Below are 27,032 nucleotides of genomic sequence, written 5' to 3' on the forward strand. Positions count from 1 at the left end.
CATTTTAATTTAAAGTTTAATAATTTTGTTATAGACTTATTTTCCCTTCTTTGTTCTTCTGACCATTTTAGAACACTTTAAATCATTATTCATTACTTAATATAATATGATATTGAAGTAATTGTGTACTTTTAATTATAATGAATAAATTATGGAAGTATATAAATATTATTAACATAAAGACGCGGTCCATTGTTTTAGGTAACAGTTGAAGCAAGTTGAAAGTTGGGACATTATAAACTGGGATAAATTTACTATTATATTGTAAAAAAAATCTTAAACTTAACACGATTCAGCGTATAACAACCCACTGCTGGGCATAGCCATCATTATCCATGTAGGAGGATGAAAATCTCTATGAATGATCGCAACTTAATCCTCCTTAATATATCATTACTATGATAGTTACGATCGCTATCGGGTGTGTATGATAACAACCGGAACCGACAGCTTAAGCCTTTATCCACCTTGAGCGGGAATCGAACCTACAAACCGACGGTATTTAGTAGCTAAACAGGTATTTAAAAAAATCGTTTTCCTCTCAGTATCTGAATTGCAATATATTACAAGCTGGCTTATAGGATTTGCCTAATCTGAGCTTCATAGAGAATTCGAGAATCCACTCTTAATATGTTTATGTAGGTATATACATGCAGCATGAGGAAACCTTCACAGTGTTATCCCTCTCTTGGGGCTAAGATTCATTCGGCCATATCGGTCCGGCTTCAAATCGTTGTGAACGAACAACTCTGGTGTCATTATAATGGAATCAGAATGTCATCAACAACACATTGTTCGTTTCTTTGGAAAACACAGATTTCAGCAACCTTGAACTCGAAACTAATAATACGGCAATCAATTTATAATTCTATTTACGTTTTATTTAATAATACTGTCGAAAACTTAGTTAGATAATTCTAAGCTGAATGACGTCGTGTTGGCGCAACGGTCACAGCCATGGATTGTACCTGTTGCGCTGGCGGTTGCGAGCTCGATCCCCGCACATGACAAACATTTGTATTGGCCATACAGGTGTTTGCCGTGGTCTGGGTGTTTATGCAGTCCTTGTGGGTCTCCCCACCGTGCCTCGGAGAACACGTTAAGCTGTCGGTCCCGGTTGTTATCATGTATACCTGATAGCGATCTTTAGTCATAGTAGGGAATATAGCAGCCAATCCGCATTGGATCAGCGCGGTGGATTAAGCTCTGATCCTTTTCCTACATGAATAAGAGGCTATGCCCAGTAGTGGGATATTACAGGCTGAAGCGAGCTAAACCTGAAATGATTTATGCAAGAATAAAATGCGGCGCTTTTATTTGTCCGTTGTTCTATTAATATTAAAATTTTGTAAGTTATTATCTATATTTAATACAATTGATCTAAAAAAAAGTAGATATTAAAGTAGATACTAAAGTAAATATTAAATCATCTTTATCCATTAAACAGATCAGTCGTTTTTACTTCAGATCTTAGACCACACAAAATTACTTTGTTCTAAATTTAAAAGGGAAGAAAAATGAAAAAGGAAAAGAAAGGCCAGTATCGTTTGTAACATTATCTTGTATTGTCAATTTATAATATTTCACAATATTTTCAGAAACCCTAAGAATAATACAAATTTCATTACCAATTAAAATGATGACTCGCGTATTTATAAAATGTACAATATAATCTCATTCGTTTGAACTTTAATTGCTTATTTAAATATTTACAAAATATTTAATCTGTTAAAATTGTATACAATATTCATTATTAGATTACAGTGCTATAAATACATAAAAAATAAAAGTTACCCAATGTATTTACAATTGATAAGTTCATAATTTAAGCCGTAAAACTACTTCCTTATTCCTGCTGGGGGGTTACTCTTGGATATAACTGAAAAAAATAAATAAAAATTAAACTCACTAATAACGCTTAACCACCAAATAATACGTATGAATTGTATATGTAAAAGGCACTAATATATACCTCAAGTGATAGGTAAACAAAAGTAAAAAAGATTCGCTATTTCACGAAAGAAATCACATCACCACTCTCAACTAATTAATATATTTTTTTTTAGATTTCGATTTTTATATTTTACTGCCTTTTATCTAAGCACGGGACGGAAAATAACAGAAGATGAAATTATGAGGAAATATTTTTCACCAAATTGTTCCACCAACTAGGTAAGTACCTCGACCTTACAGAAGATCACGGCTAAATAATACAACCCTCAAGTAGTGTTGTGTGGCTATAGTGAGTAAGGTAGCCAGAGCTCCGGGGGGTTGGAGGTAGGGTCGGCAACGAGCTTACAATGCTCCTAGTGTTGCATTTGTATATAGACTCCGGTAATTGCTTACCATCAGATGAGTCATATTGTATAAAAAAAAATGAATACACGTGGCATTTCATTATACGTCCCTCCAACTCTTAGCCGTATTTGTGACTATTCCGAACCTCTTTTTCCCCTGTCGAGCCTAACATGATTAGTGGACGACTACTTTATGTAAAAATATACAAACACAAATATAGTTTATCAAAGAGGGATCATTAAGTTTATTCTTACATTTGTGAGTTCATTACAAAACCACCAGTTGCCATTCACCTCAATAATTTACTATAGACCCGTATGCATTTTTTATTTATTGGGAAACTAAGAGCGCACAAGAATACAGTTACTTCACAAAACAATATTGCGCCAGCAAAGAGTTCCTAAGGCGCGACCCACCCCAAGCAGGTTCCTGGGCACGTAGCCCTCGGCGCCGCGCTCGTCCCGGCACCACCACCACTCGCGCTCGCTGTCGTCGCCCTTGCGCAGCACGGCGAGGCGCGCGCCGCACTCGAACGACAGCTCGTCGCCGCGCGCCGCGCCGTACGAGAACACCGCGAACACCTGCCCGCCGTTCATGATGCCGAGCTTCTCTTGGACACCTGGTGATAAATCAAAACCTCTCGTGACAGTTCAGGAAGCTTTCCACCCCAAACAAATAAATAACGTGTGTCACTCGGCGACTGCCGCGGTAAAGCTATTGCATAGCATTTTGTATCAACTTATGCAATTATAATTATTTATTTATTTTATTTATGCAGTATTTCTTTTTCTTTGATATTAATTCAAGTTACACTTTTTGAGCGTGGTGACCGATAAGAAAACAATTTGTTTTTCTTTGATTAAATAAATAAAAAGTTAATATTGTTTAAAATATTTTTATTATTTTACAATACATGTGGGTTTTATTATCTTACAGTAGCTGTTGGTTATTCAGGAATATTTATCATTGAAACTATAGGTTTATGATAACTGCAATAAGAAACATAAGTTTGCGACTTAACGCACGCACACAACGCCGTGTCGAAGACTGCCGAACTGAAACGACGTTAGACGATGCACGGCCTTCAAGCCACACCTCCGTGCCCGTCGGAGTGGGGAGCGTGAGGTTTTTTTCGTTACGGAATTTCTGGATTCGGTCCCCGCGCTCAAGGCCCGCGATAGAAGCTATGCAATAGCTTAATAAATGATTCGTAAAATAGTCAATTATTTTTGAATTTTTCGGCTGATCTTTTCTAGGCCGCCTATTTCGTATAATTTTCGTACAATATTGTACGAAACTAACAATATCCATTATACGACTGACCTTTTTATCGTTTTTTGTACAAATCGGCTATTTTTCACGTTCCTAATACGTATGCTTAAACATACGCCCATGAGAAACGCCCATGCCATCCCATGATTCGACAACACAAGAGCGTCGAATGTTTCGTATTAACCCACGTATTTAATTCGCTACAACTTTCATCAATGAACATACTATTTTGAATACGATATAATGACTACATACATGATTTAACTGTAGTTATAGTAGTAGTAGTATCGTTAGTAACGATTGTAGGGAATATTTCTACCAACCCGCAGTGTAGTAGCGTCGTGGACTACACTTTGACCTTGCTCTGAATCTTACCCCTGAATCAAAGTCGTAAGGGCCTGTGTCTAGGCGACTTCATGCATCACTACACCACCCGAGCGGTAGTCAGTTGATATTCAAAGAAGAAAATTATTTTTGATTTGCATTTTAATCTAAATGTGTGAGGTATCATTAAAACCTGTTGTATATTTCTACTGTTAGCTTGGATTAATTTAGTTGGTGTTAATTTAGTTGGTACTAACTGTAAAGATATTCCGAACAACCATCGAAGCCTTCTTCATCTTCTTCACATTTCTCAGCTGCCGTTTCATGATCTGACAGGGTTGTTGCAAATATGCAAGCGCCTGGAATAATCACATAAAAATAATATCATTATTTACATTTATATATATATGTGTGTGTGTGTGTGTGTGTGTGTGTGTGTGTGTGTGTGTGTGTATTATATTTTATATGTGTAGACGTCATCTCTTTTTAATGTGTGCTCTAACCTTATATGACACTACAAATTCATAACGAATAACCACGGTCTTTTCTCGTGGTATACTCGTAGTAGGTAGTGGGGGTATGTCGGTTTAATGATTTATAGCTCCCAGAGGCATGACAATCGCTGGGTGTACTGCGTTTTTCTATCACACGTCACGCATTTATGTTTTAAAATATAACCATTTACAATGAAGCATCACTCAACCGGCGTGCGCAATGCGCACCACACCACCTGGCCGCACACACCGATAGCAGTGACGTACAGCGGCGTTGACACGAACGAAAAGTTATGACATTCTTGTATTAATCTCTCACCATTGAAATTGGACTTAGTTACCTGACATGTATATAAGACCGTGATAGTAACAGACATTGACAGAGATAGTAAGATGTTTGAAAACAGAGCGCACGTAACCACATATTCGGTAGACGTTACATTTTAAATCAACTTATTGATTATGATGGTTGTTTTGTGAACTTTATTTATTGTTCTATCTACAAATACAGTAAAGTGACTACTGTAATAGCGATTTTATTAGAACATCGTTCTCCTACTTGAAAATATACGCTGACTAAAAAATGTCAAGCAATACCGATAAAGTCGAAAGATTATGTATATAATTATAGAATTTTGTTGTTTCTTACCATTATCGACAAGAAATCTGACCATCGGTAAGTTGTTACAAGAAGCAGCACAGTGTAGAGGAGTCCATCCGTCTGAATCCTGTGCATTGACGTCGCAACCTAACTCTACTAGGAACCTAAAAAGAAATAGTAGATATGTGTTAATTTAAGTATTTTGATCCCATATAAAATAATATAAAAGTTTTGTTTTAATTTTTAGTAATGGCACCGAGATTATTATTTGTACATACTTGACTATTTCGAAATGACCAGCACAAATGGCATTGTGAAGTGCAGTTATTCCTTCATCGTTGGCAGCGCTTGCATTTTGCACCTGAAAATTATATCGTTAGTCAGCTGGGGGGTTCCAAATGAAGGGTAAAAATTTCTACCAAAAGAAAAAGGGGATTGCTTTTTTTGGCTTTTGTCATTTCTGGAGCGAAAAATCTATAGGCACGTATGACAGTGTTTTATATGTTTTTCCCATGAAGCACGAGATTAAGTGACATCTTGGATAACATTTTACTAATTGTTACTTACTCTCGTTAGGGGCCTCTGTAGCCCGGGGGCCCCGTATCATTGATACGACTGATACGGCGGTAGCTACGCCCCTGTCCTTAGAATATCGTTATTATCGTCTTTATGGTCACTAGACCAAAGGGAGGGTTAAGAGTCTAATTCGCCATCAGACTATCTGATACAGCCGATTAAAAAATTATTAGCCTTATTACGTAACAAGGATAACAAACGCATTCGGCGAAGATCGAGACAAATAAAAATATTGTAAAATTTATTATTAAAAATTCCGAATGGGGATCGAACCAACGATCAATGGTTGTAATGAAACTATTTTAATGTTTCAACTTAACCATAATATCTTACTGAAGTTATAATACAAAAGTTGTTTACCTGAGTTGCCGTCTTCTTCACAAGTTCCAATTCACCCTCTAGGCTTGCGTCTAACAACAATGCTAGAGGATCAAAGCTTACTCTTCTTGTCAGTGGAGCCTTTCCTCCCTGTTTTAAATTACCTTTTTTTGACCGTCTCAGAACATTCTCAGATCTCTGAGAATCCTGACCGTTCAAATCTACTGAACTTATTTGGTCGGTAATATCCGAAACAACAACATCTTTACTATCGTCCTGTTTCTCATTAGAAGCTAAAGATATGTTATTATTTAACGATCTGTCTACTTCATCTTTCATCTTCGTTTTATCTTTCTGACCGTTCTGCATTTCGTTTGCAGTATCAAGGTTTATATGATCCATTTCAGGGAATAAAAACGCTGGTGGCATTTCTATTCTTCGATTCATATTTATACTGATACCATTTTTAGAATTGTTGACATTTCGAAGTTTCGGTTGTTCACTAAGTGGCGGCTTTCTAATCGTTAAAGGACGTGCTTTGATTATCATTTCGTTGTTACTACCATTATTATTTTCTTTATAATTTTGTTGTTGTTCGCTTTCATTAGATGAATCAGGAATAGATATTGTAGGCATATTAATTGTCTCAGAAGACTGATTGCAGCCTGCATCGTGATTAACTGATTGTCTCGGTGGAGTCTGAAAGTGACAATTTTAAGGATTTTAATTTATACAAAATACAAGCCCAAGATATTACCGACCTAGCTTTAATATGTAATGTCCCACTGCTGGGGACATGCCCTTTTCCCATGTAGGAGAAGGATCCGAGCTTAATCCACCACGCTGCTCCAATGCGGGTTGGCGGATATATAACTATGAGTAACGACCGCTATCAGGTGTATACTATAACAACCGGGACCGACGGCTTAACGTGCTCTCCAAAGAGCGGCAGGGGGACCCATAAGGACTGTACAAACACCAATCTGTATGGCAAATACAAATGTTTGTCATGTGCGGGGATCAAACCCACAACTGCCAGCGCAACAGTCACAAACCAGTGCTGTAACCGGTGCGCCGACGCGTCGTACTGACCTAATTAAAATATATTATGCCAAAAATATACTGAAAATACTTTTTGAAATTTTGTTATAAAATTAATTATAAATGTTACCTTAATTGTAGGTTTTGGTGGTAGAGCTGGTTTAGGCGATTTGTCACTTCCACTAACATCGGGTGTGGCTAACGGAGTACTGGCACTCTGAGGTGGAGATAGCAATATACTTTGTGATGATGTATTCTGGCCACTGAAGTTCGAGCTCGGGGTGCTAGTTGATAATCCTGACGCGGTGTTTCTAACAATCTGGGTTTGGGAATTTACCATGTTACTAGTTACATGATTTGATGAAGGTACAGATATGCTTTGGGTCTGGACGGTTTGTGGTTGAACTGGTTGGATCTTTGTTGAGGATGTCTGATAAATGGGTGATGGTTTTCCACTGGATACCTGAACCGATGTAGGTGCTACACTCGATACGGGTTTCTGTAATGAATGATTGATGGCGATATTTACAAATGTGGATGCAATAGCAACGATTTGATGAAAGCGAACATGATTTATTATACACAGAAATTCGTGAAATGAAAAATGATTCTGAAATGTAAGTTAAAAAAAATGCTAAGATTCTCTTACCCCAAACCCTATTGAACTGCTGGCAGAGGTTGTATTCGATAACAGGCTCGGAGAACTGCCTTTTGTGGTATTACCCTGTTGACTCTTTACCCCGTTTATTTTAGAACCATCATTATTTTGACTTAACCTAGGATTTTGTTGATATGCGTGGTTTTCTTTGCCTTCTTGATTACATCTATTAGAAGAGTCTGATTTTTGTAGTTGATATGCATGATCTTGTTGATATGTTGCTTCGTTTTGACTTAGGGGAGTTGCCAGACTTTTATTTACAACAGAAAGCGGCGTTGAGTGTACCGTCATGTGATTTATATTTGAAGCATTTTGATTTTTCAAGTCTTGCTCGTTTAATTTTCCATTCAAATCAGGTTGTTTTAATTTTCCGTTTGCATTTTGTGGAAATTTAGTATTATATGGTAATGTTTGATACTTAGGGTCCGATTTGCTTGCTGCGAATTCTGGGGGAAATTCTTGTTCATTTATTTTTGGCTCTTTATTTGTTTGGTTGCTATTTGAACTGCTAGTACTATTCGGACTGTATTGTGATTGCTTAGGATATTCGGGATATTTGTTTACATGATCAAACATCGTTTTTTGATCAAATGCATTTGTGATGCCTTGCTGAACATGGCTGAAAGCATTTGCATCATGTTTATTCGTGTATTGTCCTTGATACTGATTATCTTGAACGTTCGGCATATGCGGATAGTTGCCGTTGTATAAAGGATTCATCATTTGTTTCTGCTGCAAGAAATGAGCTTCTTGTTGCGTTAAATGACTTTGAATGTTATCACTTTGAGTTAGCTGTTTTAATGGCACGTTGTTTTGTATAACATTTTGTTTCATGGCCTAAAAATTAGAAAAAAAAGATGATGAAAAATCAAATGATTTTTTTCTATACCGTTATTATATCATGTAAAGTTATAAGTTTTACAACGTATTATTAATATGGCGTCCTTTCGTTTAGGGCTATATAGATATATGGAGGTATACAATTGCCGAAATTATACGTGAAAAAAAGCAGTAGTAAGTACAGCTCATTTATACGTAACTTTAAAATCAACCAATTTGAAATAAAAAAATGTCGAGAAAATATGGGAGAATTGGCTATAAATAACTTATAACTTAAATAATCGACCTTAACAGTAAAACTAACGTAAACGTGACGTTAATTTTATAAATAATAATTTAATAATTAATTTTATTATCTATATTTTAAGTCATGAAGCAAAACTTTGTACCCCTTTTTATGAAAATTATGCGGATGGAGGAGTCTGAAATTTCGCACACTTATAGTTTATGTAGAGAGCGAGAAAGAGAGTGCAGAATGCTAATCTTTTTTTAAATCTGCATAAAAGACGTTTTTGACACACGCACACACTCCTTTGTTTATTATTATAGAAGCATATATAGTCTTTAACAACAGAACCTTAATAATGTTCAAACTTATAATTTAAATTAATTGTGGTCGAATTTCGACTACTGGGCGACCAGTAGTTTTTATTAAAACGTTGGGGCAAGTAAGTGGCATATTTAGGTTATAATATCGAATATGATATCGCAGTTAAATGGAAGGACGCCAGTGTAATTACACGTTGTGTATATTATATTTTAAAGACACTTACTTGGAAATTATTGTTATGAAGGCTTTGTGCATGTGGCACGTGATTGTATGGCTCCACAGCGGCTACGTTGCCGCGCGCCTGTTGATTCTTTGGTTGGTTCACCGCGTTGTTGCCGACTGGATAGTTAGGAAGCTGTTGCATTGGCGTGGGGTTGTTCGTTCTGGAACATGACAAAATTAAACATATTTCCTTGTTTCCCAAATTGTTAATTAATTAATACACGACAAGATAGATGGCTCTGTGCTTATATTCAAATTTAGTATATAAAACAATATTATATTCTTTGATATACTACGCTACGCTTCAACCTGTATCCCACTGATGGGCATAGGCCTTTTTCCCCATGTAGGAGAAGAATCAGAGCTTAATCCAATGCGGGTTGACGGATATATTCCATACTATGAGTAACGTTCGCTATTAGGTGTACATGATAACAACCGAGACCGATAGCTTAACGTGCTCTTCGAGGCACGGTGGGGAGACCCACAAGCACTGCATAAACACCTAGTCTACGGCAAACATCTGTATAACCAACACAAATGTTTGTCGTTCGTGGGGACCGAACCCGCAACCAGCCAGCGCAACAGTCACAATCCAGTGCTGTGACCGTTGCGCCAACGCGTCGTCGTTCTTTGAATAATCTAATGCCTATAGTTGAATTCTCCACTTTTGAGATCCAATCTTACTACTCTGTAGATTTATAGAACATTGAGTCATGAATGCTTCAACTTTTCTTTAGCTTTTGACTTGATTTTTCTTTTATATTGACGTATGAAAATAGGTCGGCTTTAATTATTAATATTATGATAATTTAGATTCTTACAGATGTCCTATTTTGTTACATTGGTTTTTAATCGGAAGTACGTCATTATATTACAAGTTGTACAACAAACAACAAATGTACAAATGTGTACAACAAAGTTATATATGAACAAACGCTCGAAAAACAATATACCTACGTAAGTTGATTGTGTGTGTTAGGGATAATTACGCGTTCAATCTCTGTTTATGATAAATAGATTGTGAATTGTTCAATATTCAAAGCTTTAATGGTCTATTATCTTTGTAATTAACACTATATTGAAGTTATTATTTCTGGGAATGACAGCTTATAATAATAATTGCAAATTTATATGAAAAGGTGCTTCTAGAAAATAAAATAAAATATCACATACATTTCTACTAAATCTAGTAATGATTTTAAATAGTGCAAATAGTACAAAAATAATGGAGTTTTTCTTGTTTTGAGTCTCGAAATAATATTCGAGAAAAAATTTTATACTTCGAAGCAAATTATTTATACTTTGCAAATCAGCGTTAATGAATTTCTATAGAATGAGAACAAAGTAAACAGCTGTAGTACAGTATTGTGATGCCCTACAAATTATAAATCTAGTTACTACATTGTGCTGTATCTCAGTCCGCGAGTCTTACTTAACTTCGGGCAAAATGACAACATTGTCAAAGTTTCTTTTGTTGACACAAAAGTATAAGTCCAACGAGACGATGAACTTTTAAATGATGGTTTTCACTTTGAAACATTAAGTTAAAACTGACTTATTAAATTAAGTTTTCTTTCAGATGTCTATCATCATTATTAAACAATTAATTCAAAACGTACTTTTGATTCCTTTTATGTACGAAAATAATCCAATGATATTTTTCTTTGTGTTTTGTAATTTTATTACTTTATCACGTTTAATATTTATTTTGTAGTTTTTATTAAAATTGTGTACGTCGAGGAAAAGTATATTGATTAATATGAATAGTTAACATAAGTAAGATAAAGATTTACCTCTGTTGCTAAAATCGACATTTTCGATTATGTACCTCAGCAAATATTAAAAAACTGCTATATATATTACAAATTAAAATCATTCGAATATCTAAGTAATTAGGTAATTACATTTTTAATGTCTATGCGTCTGTCTTATTTTTATCTGTCTTGTTCTTCGTAATAGTGTATCTAAGCGCAGGCTTAGCATGAACTGCTTCATTTCTATTCTATCTAACAGCAACAGTACTGTGCATAACTATAATCGATATGGTCAACTAGACTGAGAAGTTTTGTTCATTGTCATTTCCAGCATTATTATTAAGGATTCATAAGTCCGTACAGTATCATAAACTACTATAGTAAAAACGTAAATACACACGAAAGACTAACAAAATTAAATAGATATTAAACATAGCCAAACCACATAGTTTGAACTAGTTTCTATTAATAATACGACCAGTGTCCGACTAAAGCAACTCTCAACAATATATTAATGTTTAATTAATAGCTACATATGCTTCGCAGGACATATTTGTTGTATATTGTTGCTGTACATTTCCGCAATCTACATTAATTATATATTAATTATTACCAAGAGCGAAATTAATATTCGAGCGATATTATGTACCTACTCTACCTCTATATTTCAGCGTTAGCTTACGTAATATATTATTACTATATGTGCCTCCCTGTTGTGGCCGTTTGGAGTTTAAATACATTTTCAATGACATTTATGGATACTATTCTCTGATGTAACGTGATGGCAAATAGCTAACTTTTTTTAGGTTTTCTACTGCTAAATATACTTTCAAATTGTTAGTAATAATTTTAATTCGTATATCGCGGATATATCAATGCATCGCGATTAGGCGCTTACAAACACTCAAACTCTTCAATTTCCCATGATGAACAAAATATTCCTAAAACCTTTTCTCAAAGTACATCACGATTTTATAAAAAAGTCGTGTACATAATTAAGTTACAAACACCGGTTTTAATATCATTAATATGATAACGAAATGAAACAGCGTTCATATTTCCATATTAAAATGACTAGTACTTACTAGATCTAAGCTAGGTTTTACGAAACCTATTAATATAGAAATATTATACCTCTGTTGCGGCTGTCGATGTGCGGCTGCAAGCTGTCTATTGAGCGCTCGTTTCCGTAGTAGCCTGGCCTGTAGTTCAGAAACCCTTCGATCTATGCTGCGCATTTCTTCTTGTCGCGCGCCCAGAGCTGCCCGTTGCGCAGACAGTCTACCATTTTGCTGCTCATTTAATTTATTCCGGTACTAAAATTAAAGAGAAAAGCGTTTTAACTACGAAAAGTTTTACATAGTTTAAAGTTTTACATTAGTTTTAAAATAATATACAATTATAATATAAACTGGTCCTAAATTGAAAAGAGAATTACAAAATACTTAAATAATTAATTTTATAGCAAACATAAATTTATATAGATTTTGATTAATTTTTGTTAGTTTATTATTACATACTAACTTGAAATAAAAAACTAAGCTATTTCATATTTGTACCGCGATTTTAACATAAAAATGTTTCAAAAAGTTATCCAATATAATCCCCCACAAGAGGATTACGAAACAGCGAGAAGTATAAAAAAAATTCTTACAAAAGTTCGAAGTACGAAGTAAAGCTCATAGATAAAACATTATAAAGAATTACCTGCGCCTTTATTTTTTTATGCTATACCTATATCTTTATCAACACAATTTAAAACATTTTTTAGCAATAAAACACTAACATAAAACAACATAAGTAGTAAAGAGTCAGTACATCTAGTAATGTCTAAGATAGAGCATAAATAAATATTAAAAAGATCGACAATGTAATTTTAAACTACAGAACAATAACTACAATACGAATAGCAATTTCGCACTACGAGTTGAAGAACGGAAACACGGCTTGCCTTCTCATTTAAATCTATTTATATTTGTATGATATTTAAAAATCGAATATGATAATATTTATTTATTTTATGAACGTATTTTAACATAAATTAATTTAAATTTTTAGTACAATTGTATCAATAAGTGCGTGTTTGTTCGAATCCGATATAATTAGTTAAAACAATGTTCGGAGTATTTGCTTTATCGCTGTTGGTTAAGTATTAAATATTTTATTTGAGAATTATTTTTGTGTTATTACATTTATAATCATAATTGTTCGTACATATGCATATAAGTATTTTTGTATCATTCACGTGAAATAAGTTTTACCGCAATCGTAAATACTTTTACATATTTACTGTCTATCCGTACCGTATTAACATAAAAATTATTTATATGGTGGTATAGACCATCATCGAAATATATAATAAAATTAATATACAGAAAAGTGATAAATAATTTTTGTAAGAATATATTTCAATTTCAATAAATAAATATTTTTTCAATAATGGATATCGATGGTGGAAAGGCATATTGTATTAACCGCCATTTTTGGCGATATCGAGTTATATATACCGTTGGAATCGGGAGAATGAACTCTTTCGAATGGTCCTGGTTTCAGCTCGATCTGACGACTTTTATGGTCGTTAATATACCAGTGATTTTGAAGTTTTTCATATTTTCTTGTGTTTTAGCTCTATAGTAAATAGTGGATTTTGTCATTAAAACACCTCATAACTAAAAATTTTATCTTATGCTACTTTGCCTTGCTTGACTTTAACCAAATTTAAATGTTAAAACAATTTACCAAATTCTAATATTATCATTTTTATTATTGATACATTATACCCAACTTGACTTTTCTTGATCAGTAGAATTAAAATATTTTACTCCGATTTTAAATGTTAGTCATTGTAAATTAATACATTTTACTCTACTATAAAATGCCATTGTTTCCAAGATAATACATTTTACCTATCCAAAATAAGGTAACATTATGCGTTGAGTCGTTTTTCTGTTTTTTCTAGAATCTATTTTAATACAATAAAACAAAATTTACTTGTTTTTTTTTTACAAATAAAATCTGCATTTAAACTGACCATTTGTCATTCCTCAAAGATATCATAGTGAGTATTTGAATCTTCGTACCTCCGCCAATAAGGCAGATGTTCTACCAGACTCAGATTTTGAAGACATTTCTAATGTTGAGATAGATGATAACTGAGTATTACCTAAGAAGTTTTAATTAACCTCTCGTTATGGTGGACTGAAAAGTTTTTAATAATTAGGTGTTAAGATTTTGAGTTATTTTTTGTAAATCTTTTAAAAAATACTGAAAATCGTTAAATACAAATTAAAACTGTCCAAGGAACATATTGTAGCTTAATTTTTTTATCAAGTATTAATTTAAGTTTAATAATATAATTATATGTTATATAGTAAGTTTGTAAACGTCAGTATGAAAGTTTAATTCAGTTTTTTAATTGTAACTTTATGATAAATATAATTTCAGTTAAACATTAATTTTTCATTTTTTTTGTTTTGTTTTAAAGTTTAGTTTGTGGCTTAAATGGTAGTTAAGTGTATGGTTAAGCTACTTGACCCTCTTTGTTCGAATACACTGATGTCTGTACAACTGTTTTACCAGGTTCGCATAGATATGAAAAGGTTACATAAAAGTGTTTACCTCTCTCTGGTCATGATTGGATTTCTTTTTAAGTCATTTTACGCGATAGCAATATCACATTTATTTAGATATAATACAATTTACTTGAAAATATTAAATTATATTCTGGATATAAAACACTTTGCTTGACATTTTTTGGATGTAATATTTGGATATAAACTAATTTTACCTATCTGAGATTTTATGTTATTTTGTATTAACTCCATAAAATAATACAAATATTAGACATACGTTATTTTTTATTAAATGTATACATTTGTAATAAATTTTATTACTATTTCACATAATTTCATAGAGATATCTCCAATACTTTAAAAGTTATGAAGTTTTTAAAACTTTAATCGTCTCTCCTGATCATTTTACTAGATGGCGGATAATACATTATGCCTTTCCATCGTCGATATATAGTTTCATCAAAATCCAACCACTTGATTCTTCTAAAAAAATCAGGAAAAATCAGGAATAATGCACATACGGTACTTGTATCTAGTTTTAAATAATTACACGTGTGCAATGAAAGAAATAGTATAAAACAATAGAAATAAGGTTTAATCTTCACTACCTTCTTTACTTATTACATTTTTATTAACTTTTTTTATGATATGAATATACTCGATTTTACTCTAGCACTGACGCTAAATAAACAGATTATGTTACGAACAAAACAAAATCATACACATATATTTGCATCCCTTTTTTGAAAAAGTCTCACAATTAATCCACATAAATTATATATCATTTTATAGATAACTAGCTGACCCGGCAATCGTTGTCTTGCCGCTAAACGCTATTAAAAATAGGGGTTGATGGTAGAAGGTTGAAAATTTAGGGTTGTATGTATTTTTTAATGTTGTATCATAAAAAAATAGAAATTAAAAATTTTGTCTAAAAAATAAAAAAAAATTAGGGGTGGACTACCCCTAACATTTAGGGGGATGAAAAATAGATGTTGGCCGATTCTCATAGATACCGGATAAGCACAAAAAATTTCATCAAAATCGGTCAAGCCGTTTCGGAGGAGTATGGCAACGAAAATTGTGACACGAGAATTTTATATATTAGATTGCTCGCTCTACCGGAATCCACTAAAAATATTATTGCTTCTGTTTTTGTAAATTAATTAATTATTAAAATGATATATATGACGACTTTAATATTGAAACAACGTCAACCTGATAGACGGTCGGTAAATTTTTACATATTTAGTGCGAATTATTCGCACGGGTATTGCTAGTTTATTTTTAATTTAATATTACTCCAATAGAAAGCTGAATAATAAATAAAGCTATTACGTATAGTGTTAAAATTATCTCTACAGGTATTTTAGATAGAACCTTGCAAACATATACGAGTATATCGTTTGACTTCCATTCACAAATTGATCTCACTCAAAGCGATGCACTATTCATTGTTGGTGACACGTTATCGACAATGCGGTACGATTTCTATTTAACTGATGAGTCTTAAAAATAACTATTAATGTGTAACTACTCTATTTAATTGTGATTTACACGGTGGATTCAGTCATTTAGATTTTATGCAGGAAATTCGAGAAATACACCCCTTTTCGCAACAAGACACGGAAATGGGTACACTAAATTATTTTAAAACAAGAATTTAAGAAAAAAGCAGGTATTTATTTTAATAGCTTTACGTACGTAACGTAGCGTACGTAAGTATGTATAACGTCGGTACACAATTTATTTTCGAGATTTAACTTGGTAGATAAAGAAGTCAATTAAATGACTTGATCTGATTCATTATAATTTTCGAACTAAGTAAATACAAGTACTTAAGTCTTGCGACAAGCTGCTTTGATATAAACTCTGTAATGACGTCAAATGTCGATAGCAAAATTTGTGAAGGAAAAGTTTAAGTTATTCTTTTTAACGAATTTAAAATGAAAGCTTGTCTTTAAAAAGTTTTTTACTTTTAGTTTATTTCTCCTATTATCGGTTTCTTATCCGGCATGAGTAAAACACTTAACAAATAATAAAATAAACATACCGGTAAATACAATAAAATAAAACTATCCAAATTTAATCGGAATCCCATTATTATACTCGATTTATGTGACCACCAATACATTCTAGGATTGAATCAATTCCGCCTGAATGATTTTTTCCATGTCAACGAATTTTCTGCTCAGCGTTGAGACCAATTTCACATTTTTTTTCATTCGCGTAAGAAATATTTGTCATACAAATTGGAAAACTTCTTCGGTAGAAAAAAAAAACAATACTTTGGTAATAGAAATATATTCATAAAACACTTGACTTTTTATTAAGCAAATAAAATAAACGTAAAAAATGTTTCGATAAACGTACAATTTCGTATGTTTTTATGCTTTACCAAAACAGTTCACATAAAAGACCTTCGTTTGCGTGGGTCAGTCGTAAAATTGTATAGGTACTAACCCTTTACTAAGCAAGTTTTACAAAAAAGTCGTCGAAAAATTGATTTAGTTTCAAGTGATTCTGCAGAATGCCGCACTGAAAATCGGTAATACGGAAAGAGTTCGAAAATTCAATAATTCTCTAGATTACATACCATAAAATTAATTTTTCACGGCAAAATGATCTGTTTAATTTAAATAATATGTCAGTAATACGCTTAATTGAATATTTTATAATAATAATTCAACTGAAACTATGTGAAATCGTGTTCTCGTAATACTTGCTAAGGTACTTTTCAATTCAATTAACTTTTAATTAATTTTTGCAAAGCTTGAAGTGATTGCAAAATAACACCCGGAATTTATATCATCATCATCATCATCACACACATCAGCCTATCGGAATCCACTGTTCGGCGAAGGCCTCCCCAAGTTCGTCACCAACCCGCTTGCCCAGCGTGTGACTATGGGCAAAACTCATGTACGCGCCAAAAATTTCGGCCCTCAGTTCCCGGCCCAACTTTTCCCGGCTATTGCCGATGGAGGCTGGATGAGCATTGTAGAAAATGTGGAATGTGGGCCTGAACTTGAGGAGGCCGGAACTTATAGATATGTACTAATTCATATGCTAGCATTGAAATAAAACTTTGAAAACAATCGAAACGCAGTCTTCAATAAAGTTTGATCAATAGTGCATATTAATTTGCCCGAATAGCGTTATATTAATATAATCCAATCACTAGCGATCATGATACAGTAACCTGCATAAAGCTGTTTCATTCTCTTACATATCGTATTGACACTAAAGCTGACTTAAATAATGAGTATTTATCTGAATGATAAATTTTTAAAAAATCGAAACATTTAGAAATCGTATTTTATCATTCATTTTCATTTATTTTAAATTCTATAGAGAAACCAAATGTCAATCACTAAATAAATTTCTCATTTTAGTAAAACGTAGACAGTTTCGCGTAAATCCGGTAAAGCTATTTTATGTACTTATGTACTACTAAAAATGTCTCTTTTTAGCCATGAAGATATTATAAACGACGTCTGAAAATTAAAAAAAAACGGATAAGGTTAAAAAAAAACTGTTCTTCACAACCTTCGTCAACGCCAAAAACATAGTTTTGTGGTGTTTGACCTAATGCGGTCTTATTACAACCACGAAGCCAACCCACAAACAAGCTAACCGAATCATCCTTTAGGACTTTTAAGACGAATTTACTACAACTAACTTTACTTTTTTGGCTACTATTTCCGTTAATTCAGATTTGTTTTAAAACAAATTAGTTTTTAGGACAGGATTCGCGCGGTCTCATTATTGTCCGATTTATTTACTGTTCCATTTCTATGCGTCGTAGCGTGATGTTTTAAATAATATGTATGTATAAGTCTGTAACTTTACCTTACAAACAAGAAAACAAACAAAAAAGAGCGCCAAAAATGCATTTAATTAATAATTATAGAATATGTAAAGGTACCTTTATATCAATATGAAGATTCTGCTGAGAATAACAGTCAAGAAACAATAAAACAGCATCGACCACACATAAATTCAGTCGTATATCCAGCATAAAAAAACTAGTGTTACTAAACTAAACCAACAAAACTTTTTCGCGTTGTAATATAAGTAGAAATAGTACAATATGTATTAATTCGTTCTTTTAAGGTTTCATATACCTATCAATTATGATATTTTAATTAATTTTACATAATAAATTTTATTTATTTTTCTATTAGCTAATATACATTCAGCACATTAATTGATATTTTATTGAAATATAGCAAATTATTTTACAGCGATACGATCGACACATCGAATAATCCAGAATCGATTCGCCAGTAACTTGGGATTCTGGTAGTATTTAGCGAGTGTGAATGAAGTGAATTTTCGTGTGTTAAAGAAGGAAGTAAGCTTTACGTATTTGCTTCAATTCAAACGATATACCCGCATATTTCGCGAATAACAATACGACTTTCAAGTACCGTTACATTTCGTGTATTGTCATTATTTATTTTTTATCACTTGTAATACTTTCACATTACCGATTTTGTCTTTTTATTTATGTCTTCCATTTTTTAGTATGTTTTAAGGTGATTACGATTTGATATTATTATTCGTAGTGAATTTTGAAACCTTCTGTTGTTTCGTCATAAATATACCTATTTTAAACATAGTTAATATGTTCACTGCGCTTTCAAATGTATTTAATTAGAATTCAATTTTTACTAGCTAAATTATACAATACAAAAAGCAAGTCTAACAATTAGTCTGTCTATATAACAATAATTATTGTATCCATATTACATTCTCATTACATTACACGCAAAAGCACATGTATTAATGAGGCTTTCGAAACTACGTAATAGCAATTATATGGTGCGATCGGCTGAACAAATGTTAAATTAATAGAATTAATTTAAAGCTGAATGGGTCCGATAGGAATTAGATTATGCTTGCTTCTGTAATTACTTCATGCTTAAAAAGTTATAGCGAACTCATATAATAATCTTAAACACTTGTAAAGTAATTATTAAGTATGCAATTAACACGTACAAAAATGTAAGTGAAAATTTTAAAAAAATAAGATAAGGAAATGTTAAAATATTACATAAAAATAAAATATAAAAACCAAATTGAAATACCAAATCACTTCTCGTAACACTCACAATGTTTACTTTTAGGTACAATATAAGTCTATAATCTATTTGAAAATCAATAATGACGATGAAACTAACATTTCTCAAAATCTATCGGAAAAAATATATAAAATTATAAAAAATATCACGTTTAAACGTACCTAAGACAATTTTTTGAATAATAAATCTAAAATTGAGTTGACAGTTTTTTTTATTAAAGCCTTGACGGGCTTCATGATGGGAACTCGTTCGACAAATTTCATCTCGTAGATATTACATTAGATTGGTACCGTAAGTTCAGACAACGGCAAAATGAGATGGTAACCGTCGCAATTATATTAAACATACATATGTATACTCGTATACATATATCGCCTTCGCAAGGAATAGAAACTACTTAAGATTCATATCGTATTGCATTAATTTTAAGCCAAATATTTTACTAACATAAACAAATACATTATATTAAATATGTTTATTTATTTATACTTTATGTACACCACAATTTATTATAAAAATATCAATACAACTTATTATCAAAATTAGGTAGGTGGTGTAGTTGTATAATAAACTTAAATACAAATGTGTACATTCTAATACTTATAGAAAATACAAAGAACAATAAAATATAATATATATTCTAATAAATAAAATATAATAAGCTAATAAATCTTAATTGTAATGTTTTATTAGATAACCGACATTCTCGTAGCAACAGAAAATTATGAACAGTTGACAAAAAATTTGTTTTATGCACTTTTAAAATAATAGTTTTATAAATATCAAAAGGTTTTGAGTGTAAAGTCGGTGTAGGAGATTAAAAGAATCAAAAATCATTTGAAATTAATCTAAGCTATTTAAAGATCCAATCAAACACATAAAAGTAACAACTGTAAGAAAGATTAAAAACGTACTAATTGTTATCTAGTAAAATTGCAAAGCGAAGGCTGCGTTTGTTTGTTTGGACGAACATATTTGATGGTTTCACATCTCGTGCGAATCGTATAGTATTTTTAATAAATTACTGTTCTCTACCATTATTATCAATAGTAATTTTTTATTTACTTTGATTGACTTTCACCCATTCTGGGTGACATTGAATTATCACTCGAAAATTGTTTTGTTCTTTGTTTATTGGCATTTTATTTTGCGACCAAACACAAGTCTGAATTCAAATTATAAATAAATATTATTGGTATTAAATTTTAAATAAATATTGCAGAAATAAAATAAAGTACGTACAGTTTATTAAATAGTTCAAATTGAAAAAGAACATTCTGTCAAAGTAGTATTACAGTATTTATGTAAAAGTTTGCACTTACAAGAAAGCAAACGTGAGAATTTACTAAAACTTCCGAACTGTAACTCTCTTGCACTTCACACACTGTAAGTAATAAGTATAAAGATCTACATACATTATATTACTTATGAGTATGCATTATATTACATAAATGATAAAGATGCATGGACTTAGTGACGCTGTATTTCATGCAAGATATTAATTACCAAATGTGTATATAAAAAAAAAAAAAACAATTTATATTTTTTTTAAAGAGTAATTGCGAAGTTTCTTGTCAGTTTTTCTCTGCAGACACTGCATTCCGAACCGGTGGTAGCTTCACTTTTAAAAATAATCAAAATCTTAATTTATAAAATGACGATTCGAAGATGCTATTGAAGCCTATTTGAATAAAGCTATTTTGATTTTGAAAATTTAATAGCACAACACTTCGAACTTGTAATTGTTTATTCGACCATGTCAATAGTCAAGGGTCAGGTACAGTGAGATCAGATGAAGCAACTCGCGCGACGCTGTAGCTACAACTAAATTGTCAAATTAGAATCTGAATCAAGCGCAAACATTGCACCACGTACACAAGCATTATAAACGCTGAGATAAATCTTAAGATCCATCGAGGAAAAGTAATCAAAAATTAGATTTCAAACATGGTTAAGCTTTATCTTATAAAGTTTTATATATAGTCAACGAATAAGGATACGTTTACATGGAGTTTGTAATGAGTTTCATTTCATAACTCATTAGAGTAACAAAAATTTTAAACGAGAATAGGTTTTCATTTTGAATGAAACTTTTGATTTAATAAAAAAGTACTTTAAATTCAAAATAAGCTCACATATTATACGCATACACACTCACTTCACTATTTAATAGGTACTAACTAGGTTTCTATTCGAAGCATAATTTATACGAGAAATATCACTTATATCTATAAAATCTATTACGTTTGAAACAAATTTTCTGAATGTGTACAACGTTAGATTAATATTATATTCTCTGAACATTTCCCTTAGCATGTTCGTACATTGTTTGTTACGCTGGCCTTTTCCAATATACCCAACTAAGCGTATAAATGAATTTCTCTAGAATTTTATAATTTTGTATCATCGGGTTTTATAGAAGATCGATATTATGAACGTTCTTATAACAAATATTATTTTCATAAATACCTTAAGATGTATATAGTATCGTTTAACATTACGGAGATCTATTCTGAAATGATCTGCTAACTAGTGTGATAATCACGAAACATGATTATTTAAAAGTGCCAATTATTCTCTTGCCAACACTTAAACGCATTATTCACATTATAATTTTATTTATGACTATTGAAATAAAAATAGTATTTAGATCATACGAATTTATGATTTTTGCAAATGCGAAATCTACTGAATATTTTAATTTTGTAATTACACACCATATTATTTTTTTTTTTTTTTGTGAATTTAATAATATTACTATGAAAACATTTTTTCAATTAGTATGTCATCTTGTCTTAATCATCATAAACTTTAACATTTGGTGATAATATCGAAATAAATTTGTCACGAAAGAATAACTTTTTGCACTAAATGAGCTCAACAATATCGTGCAATATATAATTTTACTCCAAACTTTATATTTGAAATCTTATAAAATGTCTTGTTTGTTGACAGTGGTTATGAAAGAGATCGTACTATCGAGAGTTTGTAATCACGACCTAATGTCCGCAACCTAGTTGGCGACTAGCTCGATGTGAATTGATAACGAATAGATACTTAGATTCACAGGATGTTACATTTCAATTTATATGAAAATTAGCAGACCTGCCAAGCGTTCATTCAGAGTGCGAACTATCAAACGCATGAAGTTATAGTCGTTAGGTTTTCTTAAATTTTACAATTTATTGGACTTATTTTCTTAATTTTTTCTCCCGTGAGAATCTTCTCAAAAGACAAATGAATTTAATCAAGTCGTTCTCCATTTATGGGTTGACCATAGAATATAGTGACATTTTTATATATCGGTCATTTATTATGTAATTCTGAAATGCAGAATAACATTTCCTTCATGTTGACGCAAGATAGCGGCCGAAACTTTGGCGTATTATTCATACAATTCATTATCTATTTTTTTTATATATCTTAAAAAATATTAAACACATTAATAATAATGGATATTTAGTAAAAGATATTAAGAAAATGACATTTGAAATAGTCTACTATCAAGACTGAGCGAATGCCCGCAACCTACTTGGCGACGATCTCAATGCAATAGTGTGCTGACAGCTATGCGCTCGCTACGGTTATGTTCATTTCTTTTTATAACTATAACATTACATTTGTACCTTTTAAAAAGAAAAGAAAAATACTAGTATATACTAAATAACCACTTTTTATCAAATGTATATGGATGTATACACGGTACATATACCAAAATAACATTTTGTACAATTTTTGTCTATCTGTCTGTCTGTTTGTTTGTCACGGCTAATCTCTGAAGCGGCTGGACCGATTTTTAAGGGACGTTCAGTGGTAGATAGCTGATGATGTAAGGAGTAACTTAAAAAAGTAAAGGCTACTTTTATTTTAGACATTTATTTATTTTGTAATTTTATACGAATGAATACGCCTTCTATCCGATTTATTTTCTTTTCAAATGCATCTATAATAAAAAACAAGTACGGTCGATGCTTTATTAAATTAATGCGAAAAGACAAACCTACGCATCAATCAAACGATGTTAAATTCGCATAACTCATCTCCATAGTATGACCTCTACTGAATGTAAATTATCCTACGAACCCACTACTACATTTTATCACTTATGACCTCACTTTTGGAATAAGGTTAGGTTTTAACTTAAGTGGATAATTTATCAGTTTATTACAAATATAGAAAGCAAAAAAATATATAAAGACTTATTTTAGTACTAGCTTCAACCCGCGACTTCGTCTGCTTGGACTCCGCCCCTATTGTTCTAAGCGTGATGATATTTAGCCTAAAGCCTTTCTCGATAAATGGGCTATCTAACACAGAAAGCATTTTTCAAATCGGACCAGTAGTTCATTCAACAATCAAACAAACTCTTCAGCTTTATAATATAGAGATAGGTACTGTTCTGTTCAGTTAGAAACTGAAACAATCCTACTGCTAGACAAAAACCACTTTTAAATCACCACATTGGACTGCCGGTTGGTAGATATCTTCGAAAACTAAATAAATTTTCAAAATTTATATTTAGCAGTTGAAAATCTAATTATTGGAGCTCATATTTGAAATAAAATCTGATATCAATTCATCTGTTCGACTGATGTTGAGGCATCTCGCACATTCCATGCAGTTATAAAGTTATGTTTAAAAATAAAAATAAATGCTGCAAAGTCTTTCAAAACGTTAATGGTCATTTGTCACCTTTCATATCTCTTGGTCTGAGCGGTATTCGAGTAAGTATGACTAAAATTTACTTCGTTAAATGAGCGAATGATGTCGGCATCTTAATTGCGGTTTAGTTCTAAATTTAACTTTAAACTTTTTAATGACATTTATACGTTTATAAAGCATATCTTACTGTTTCTACAGTTTTTTTTCTGCCTTTTGCGTTGTAGGATGTTTTATAGATTTTTTTTTGCTCAAATTATTTTGCTTATTATTTTTAACGATGGACAACGTAGGCATTTCATAGATAAATATATTTTTTTTCGTGGCTTTTCCTTTTAAAGTATAGTAATTATCATTACAGCCTATACAGTCCACTGCTGGACATAGGCCTCCACAACTTTACGTCAAAAATAACGTGAACTCATGTGTTTTGCCCATAGTCACCACGCTGGGCAGGCGGGTTGGTGACCGCAGTACTGGCTTTGTCGCACCAAAGACGCTGCTGCCCGTCTTCGGCCTGTGTATTTCAACGTTGGATGGTTATCCCGCCATCGGTCGGCTTCTTAAGTTCCAAGATGGTTGTGGAACCTTGTTATCCCTTAGTCGCCTCTTACGACACCCACGGGAAGAGAAGGGGGTGGCTAAATTCTTTAGTGCCGTAGCCACACAGCACAATACACAATAGTAATTATAAATACTTTTATTATGAAACAATTTGCTGGTCTACTCAGGCTAGTCATGGAAAGGCAATGTATTTAAAAGCTATCACATAGAACCTAGAATATTGAGATTACGAAGTTTTTCTCATATTTCTTAGTACCGAATGTAATTCGATTAGATTTTATTCTTATAATAACAAGTTGCACTTGAGATTGATTATAGCTGGAACCTAAAATTAGAGACGTTTTAGTGGAAATGTCAGATTTTTTTTACAATATATATATTTACAGTATATATTTTATATTACACTCATATTATACTTTTATACACACATAAGTTCCCGAAAATAGGTTACATATCGGGTTCGTATTTTGGTCTGTATGATTTCTAGAAAATTTCATTTTCTCTTTATTCTCTCGAACAAACTACGGCTCTGTCGAACACAGGTTATATAATTAATATAATTTTACTAATCAACTCGTAACTCACCATCAACTCTCGCCTCAACTTGTCGAGCTCATGCGCTGAGGGCGGCGCTGGCTGAACTCTCCCTCGTCTTAATTCTTCCAATTGTCTCGTTAGTTCTTCTACCTTCGCAACAGCGACTGAGAGCTCCTTTTCTTTTTCATTAAATAGTGCCCGTATTGACTCGAGGTCACTGGCTAGAATAGAAATGGATTTTTTTTTAATAAAATTTTCTTCTCATAAACTTACATACGTTTAAATTATTATTAACATTTTAAATAACAGACAGCTATTACATGTTAGTAATCAATATTTTCAGAATTCTTGTCATTTAAACATTTGCCAATAACTGAGGAGTATGTAATAATTATTAGGTTCTTAGTTAAATTAAATCAATGCTGTGATTTAAGTATTTGTTTTTTTCTCCTTCTGGTTTGTTCAGCTCCATGTTTTTGTCTAAATTTCCTTGTGATAAACTCAAATTTTGTGAAAAATCAGTTTGCAAAAAAGTAAGGTGTCGCCATTTGTAATTACGTATAATTTTCATCATTGAAAGCAAATTGAAACAAAAAATGCTATTTCACTGTAAAAATAGCCAGCTGCGACCAATTTAAATGCTCCAAGGGAAATGCCTCAGACCTTTCAATTACTGAAGACAATAAAGAGGGCTTCTATCTATATGAAACGTCGTCACAGAACCATAGCCTTATAAGCAGGCCGTTCATTTGCAATTAACACTACAATATTATTCTAAAAAACAAGTGCTAACCTGTAAATATTCGTACTAAATTTATTAATATGTAATGTTTATGATAACTGCTTAAGATTTTATAGATACTGCGATGTAGCTGTTTCGTTTCTTATATGATGTGGAAAACCATGAAACCGAATGGGACATTGTTTCGCAATTGATAAGGATCGTAAAATGTATGCGATTGCATTCACTCTTATCGCTAAGTTTACTTCAAATTGCTAGGCAATGTTCGTAATACGCTTTTCAATTATCTTTTTTATGTTCAAATAGAAACAGAAGTTACAAGTTAAATCTTATTTATTGGAAATATTTACCATCGAATATTACTTATCTTTCAAAAAATAATAACAAAAACTTAAGTTCTTTTGATCAGTCGTGCAAGTTTAACCTCTAAATAACTGGATAAAATTGAAAGTTTATGAAATAAGTACATCAAGTAATAACTGTTCGAAAAATAAGGTAACTTCAAAGTAAATTTTAAACATTTTTGAATATCACATCAAAAATCATCATATCACATCAAAATAAATTTTAAGTTAATTTCTCCTTAGTTAATTTTTTTTTTTTTTTTTAATTAATTTTACACTCAACTTACTAAAGTTTTTACTGCCTTTATTTGATACTTACTTAAGTACAAATTAGTTAATATATTCATGTTTTACGCTTCAGCCTGTAATATCCCACTACTGGGCATAGGCCTCTTTCCCCATGTAGGAGAAGGATCAGAGCTTAATCCACCACGCTGCTCTAATGCGGGTTGGCGGATTCAGGTCTTACAGTTATTACATTAAAAAAATTCTTAATTGACTACATTGGATAATAAAGTGATAAAACAGATTCGTTTACTCCAGGGCTTAAATAATAGAGTAAGTTTGAAAATATAG

General features: G+C 32.0%; 1 protein-coding gene across 1 annotated transcript in view; it reads right to left on the reverse strand.

The window, feature by feature from the left end:
• Window positions 1-1,543: 1,543 nt before the first annotated feature.
• Window positions 1,544-27,032, reverse strand: part of LOC123661247 (apoptosis-stimulating of p53 protein 1-like) — a 132,260-nt gene continuing 106,771 nt past the window's right edge. The window contains exons 4-14 of the mRNA XM_045596234.1: window positions 25,419-25,591; window positions 12,086-12,267; window positions 9,196-9,355; window positions 7,574-8,419; window positions 7,055-7,243; window positions 5,926-6,582; window positions 5,268-5,350; window positions 5,038-5,153; window positions 4,152-4,253; window positions 2,715-2,917; window positions 1,544-1,879 (exon numbers count right to left, since the gene is read on the reverse strand). Of these exons, the coding sequence (XP_045452190.1) occupies window positions 1,847-1,879; window positions 2,715-2,917; window positions 4,152-4,253; window positions 5,038-5,153; window positions 5,268-5,350; window positions 5,926-6,582; window positions 7,055-7,243; window positions 7,574-8,419; window positions 9,196-9,355; window positions 12,086-12,267; window positions 25,419-25,591 (2,744 nt within the window). The 3' untranslated portion in view covers window positions 1,544-1,846. The remainder of the gene's footprint in view (window positions 1,880-2,714; window positions 2,918-4,151; window positions 4,254-5,037; window positions 5,154-5,267; window positions 5,351-5,925; window positions 6,583-7,054; window positions 7,244-7,573; window positions 8,420-9,195; window positions 9,356-12,085; window positions 12,268-25,418; window positions 25,592-27,032) is intronic.

Source organism: Melitaea cinxia, chromosome 16 (genome assembly GCF_905220565.1).
Source record: "Melitaea cinxia chromosome 16, ilMelCinx1.1, whole genome shotgun sequence".
NCBI lineage: Eukaryota > Metazoa > Arthropoda > Insecta > Lepidoptera > Nymphalidae > Melitaea > Melitaea cinxia.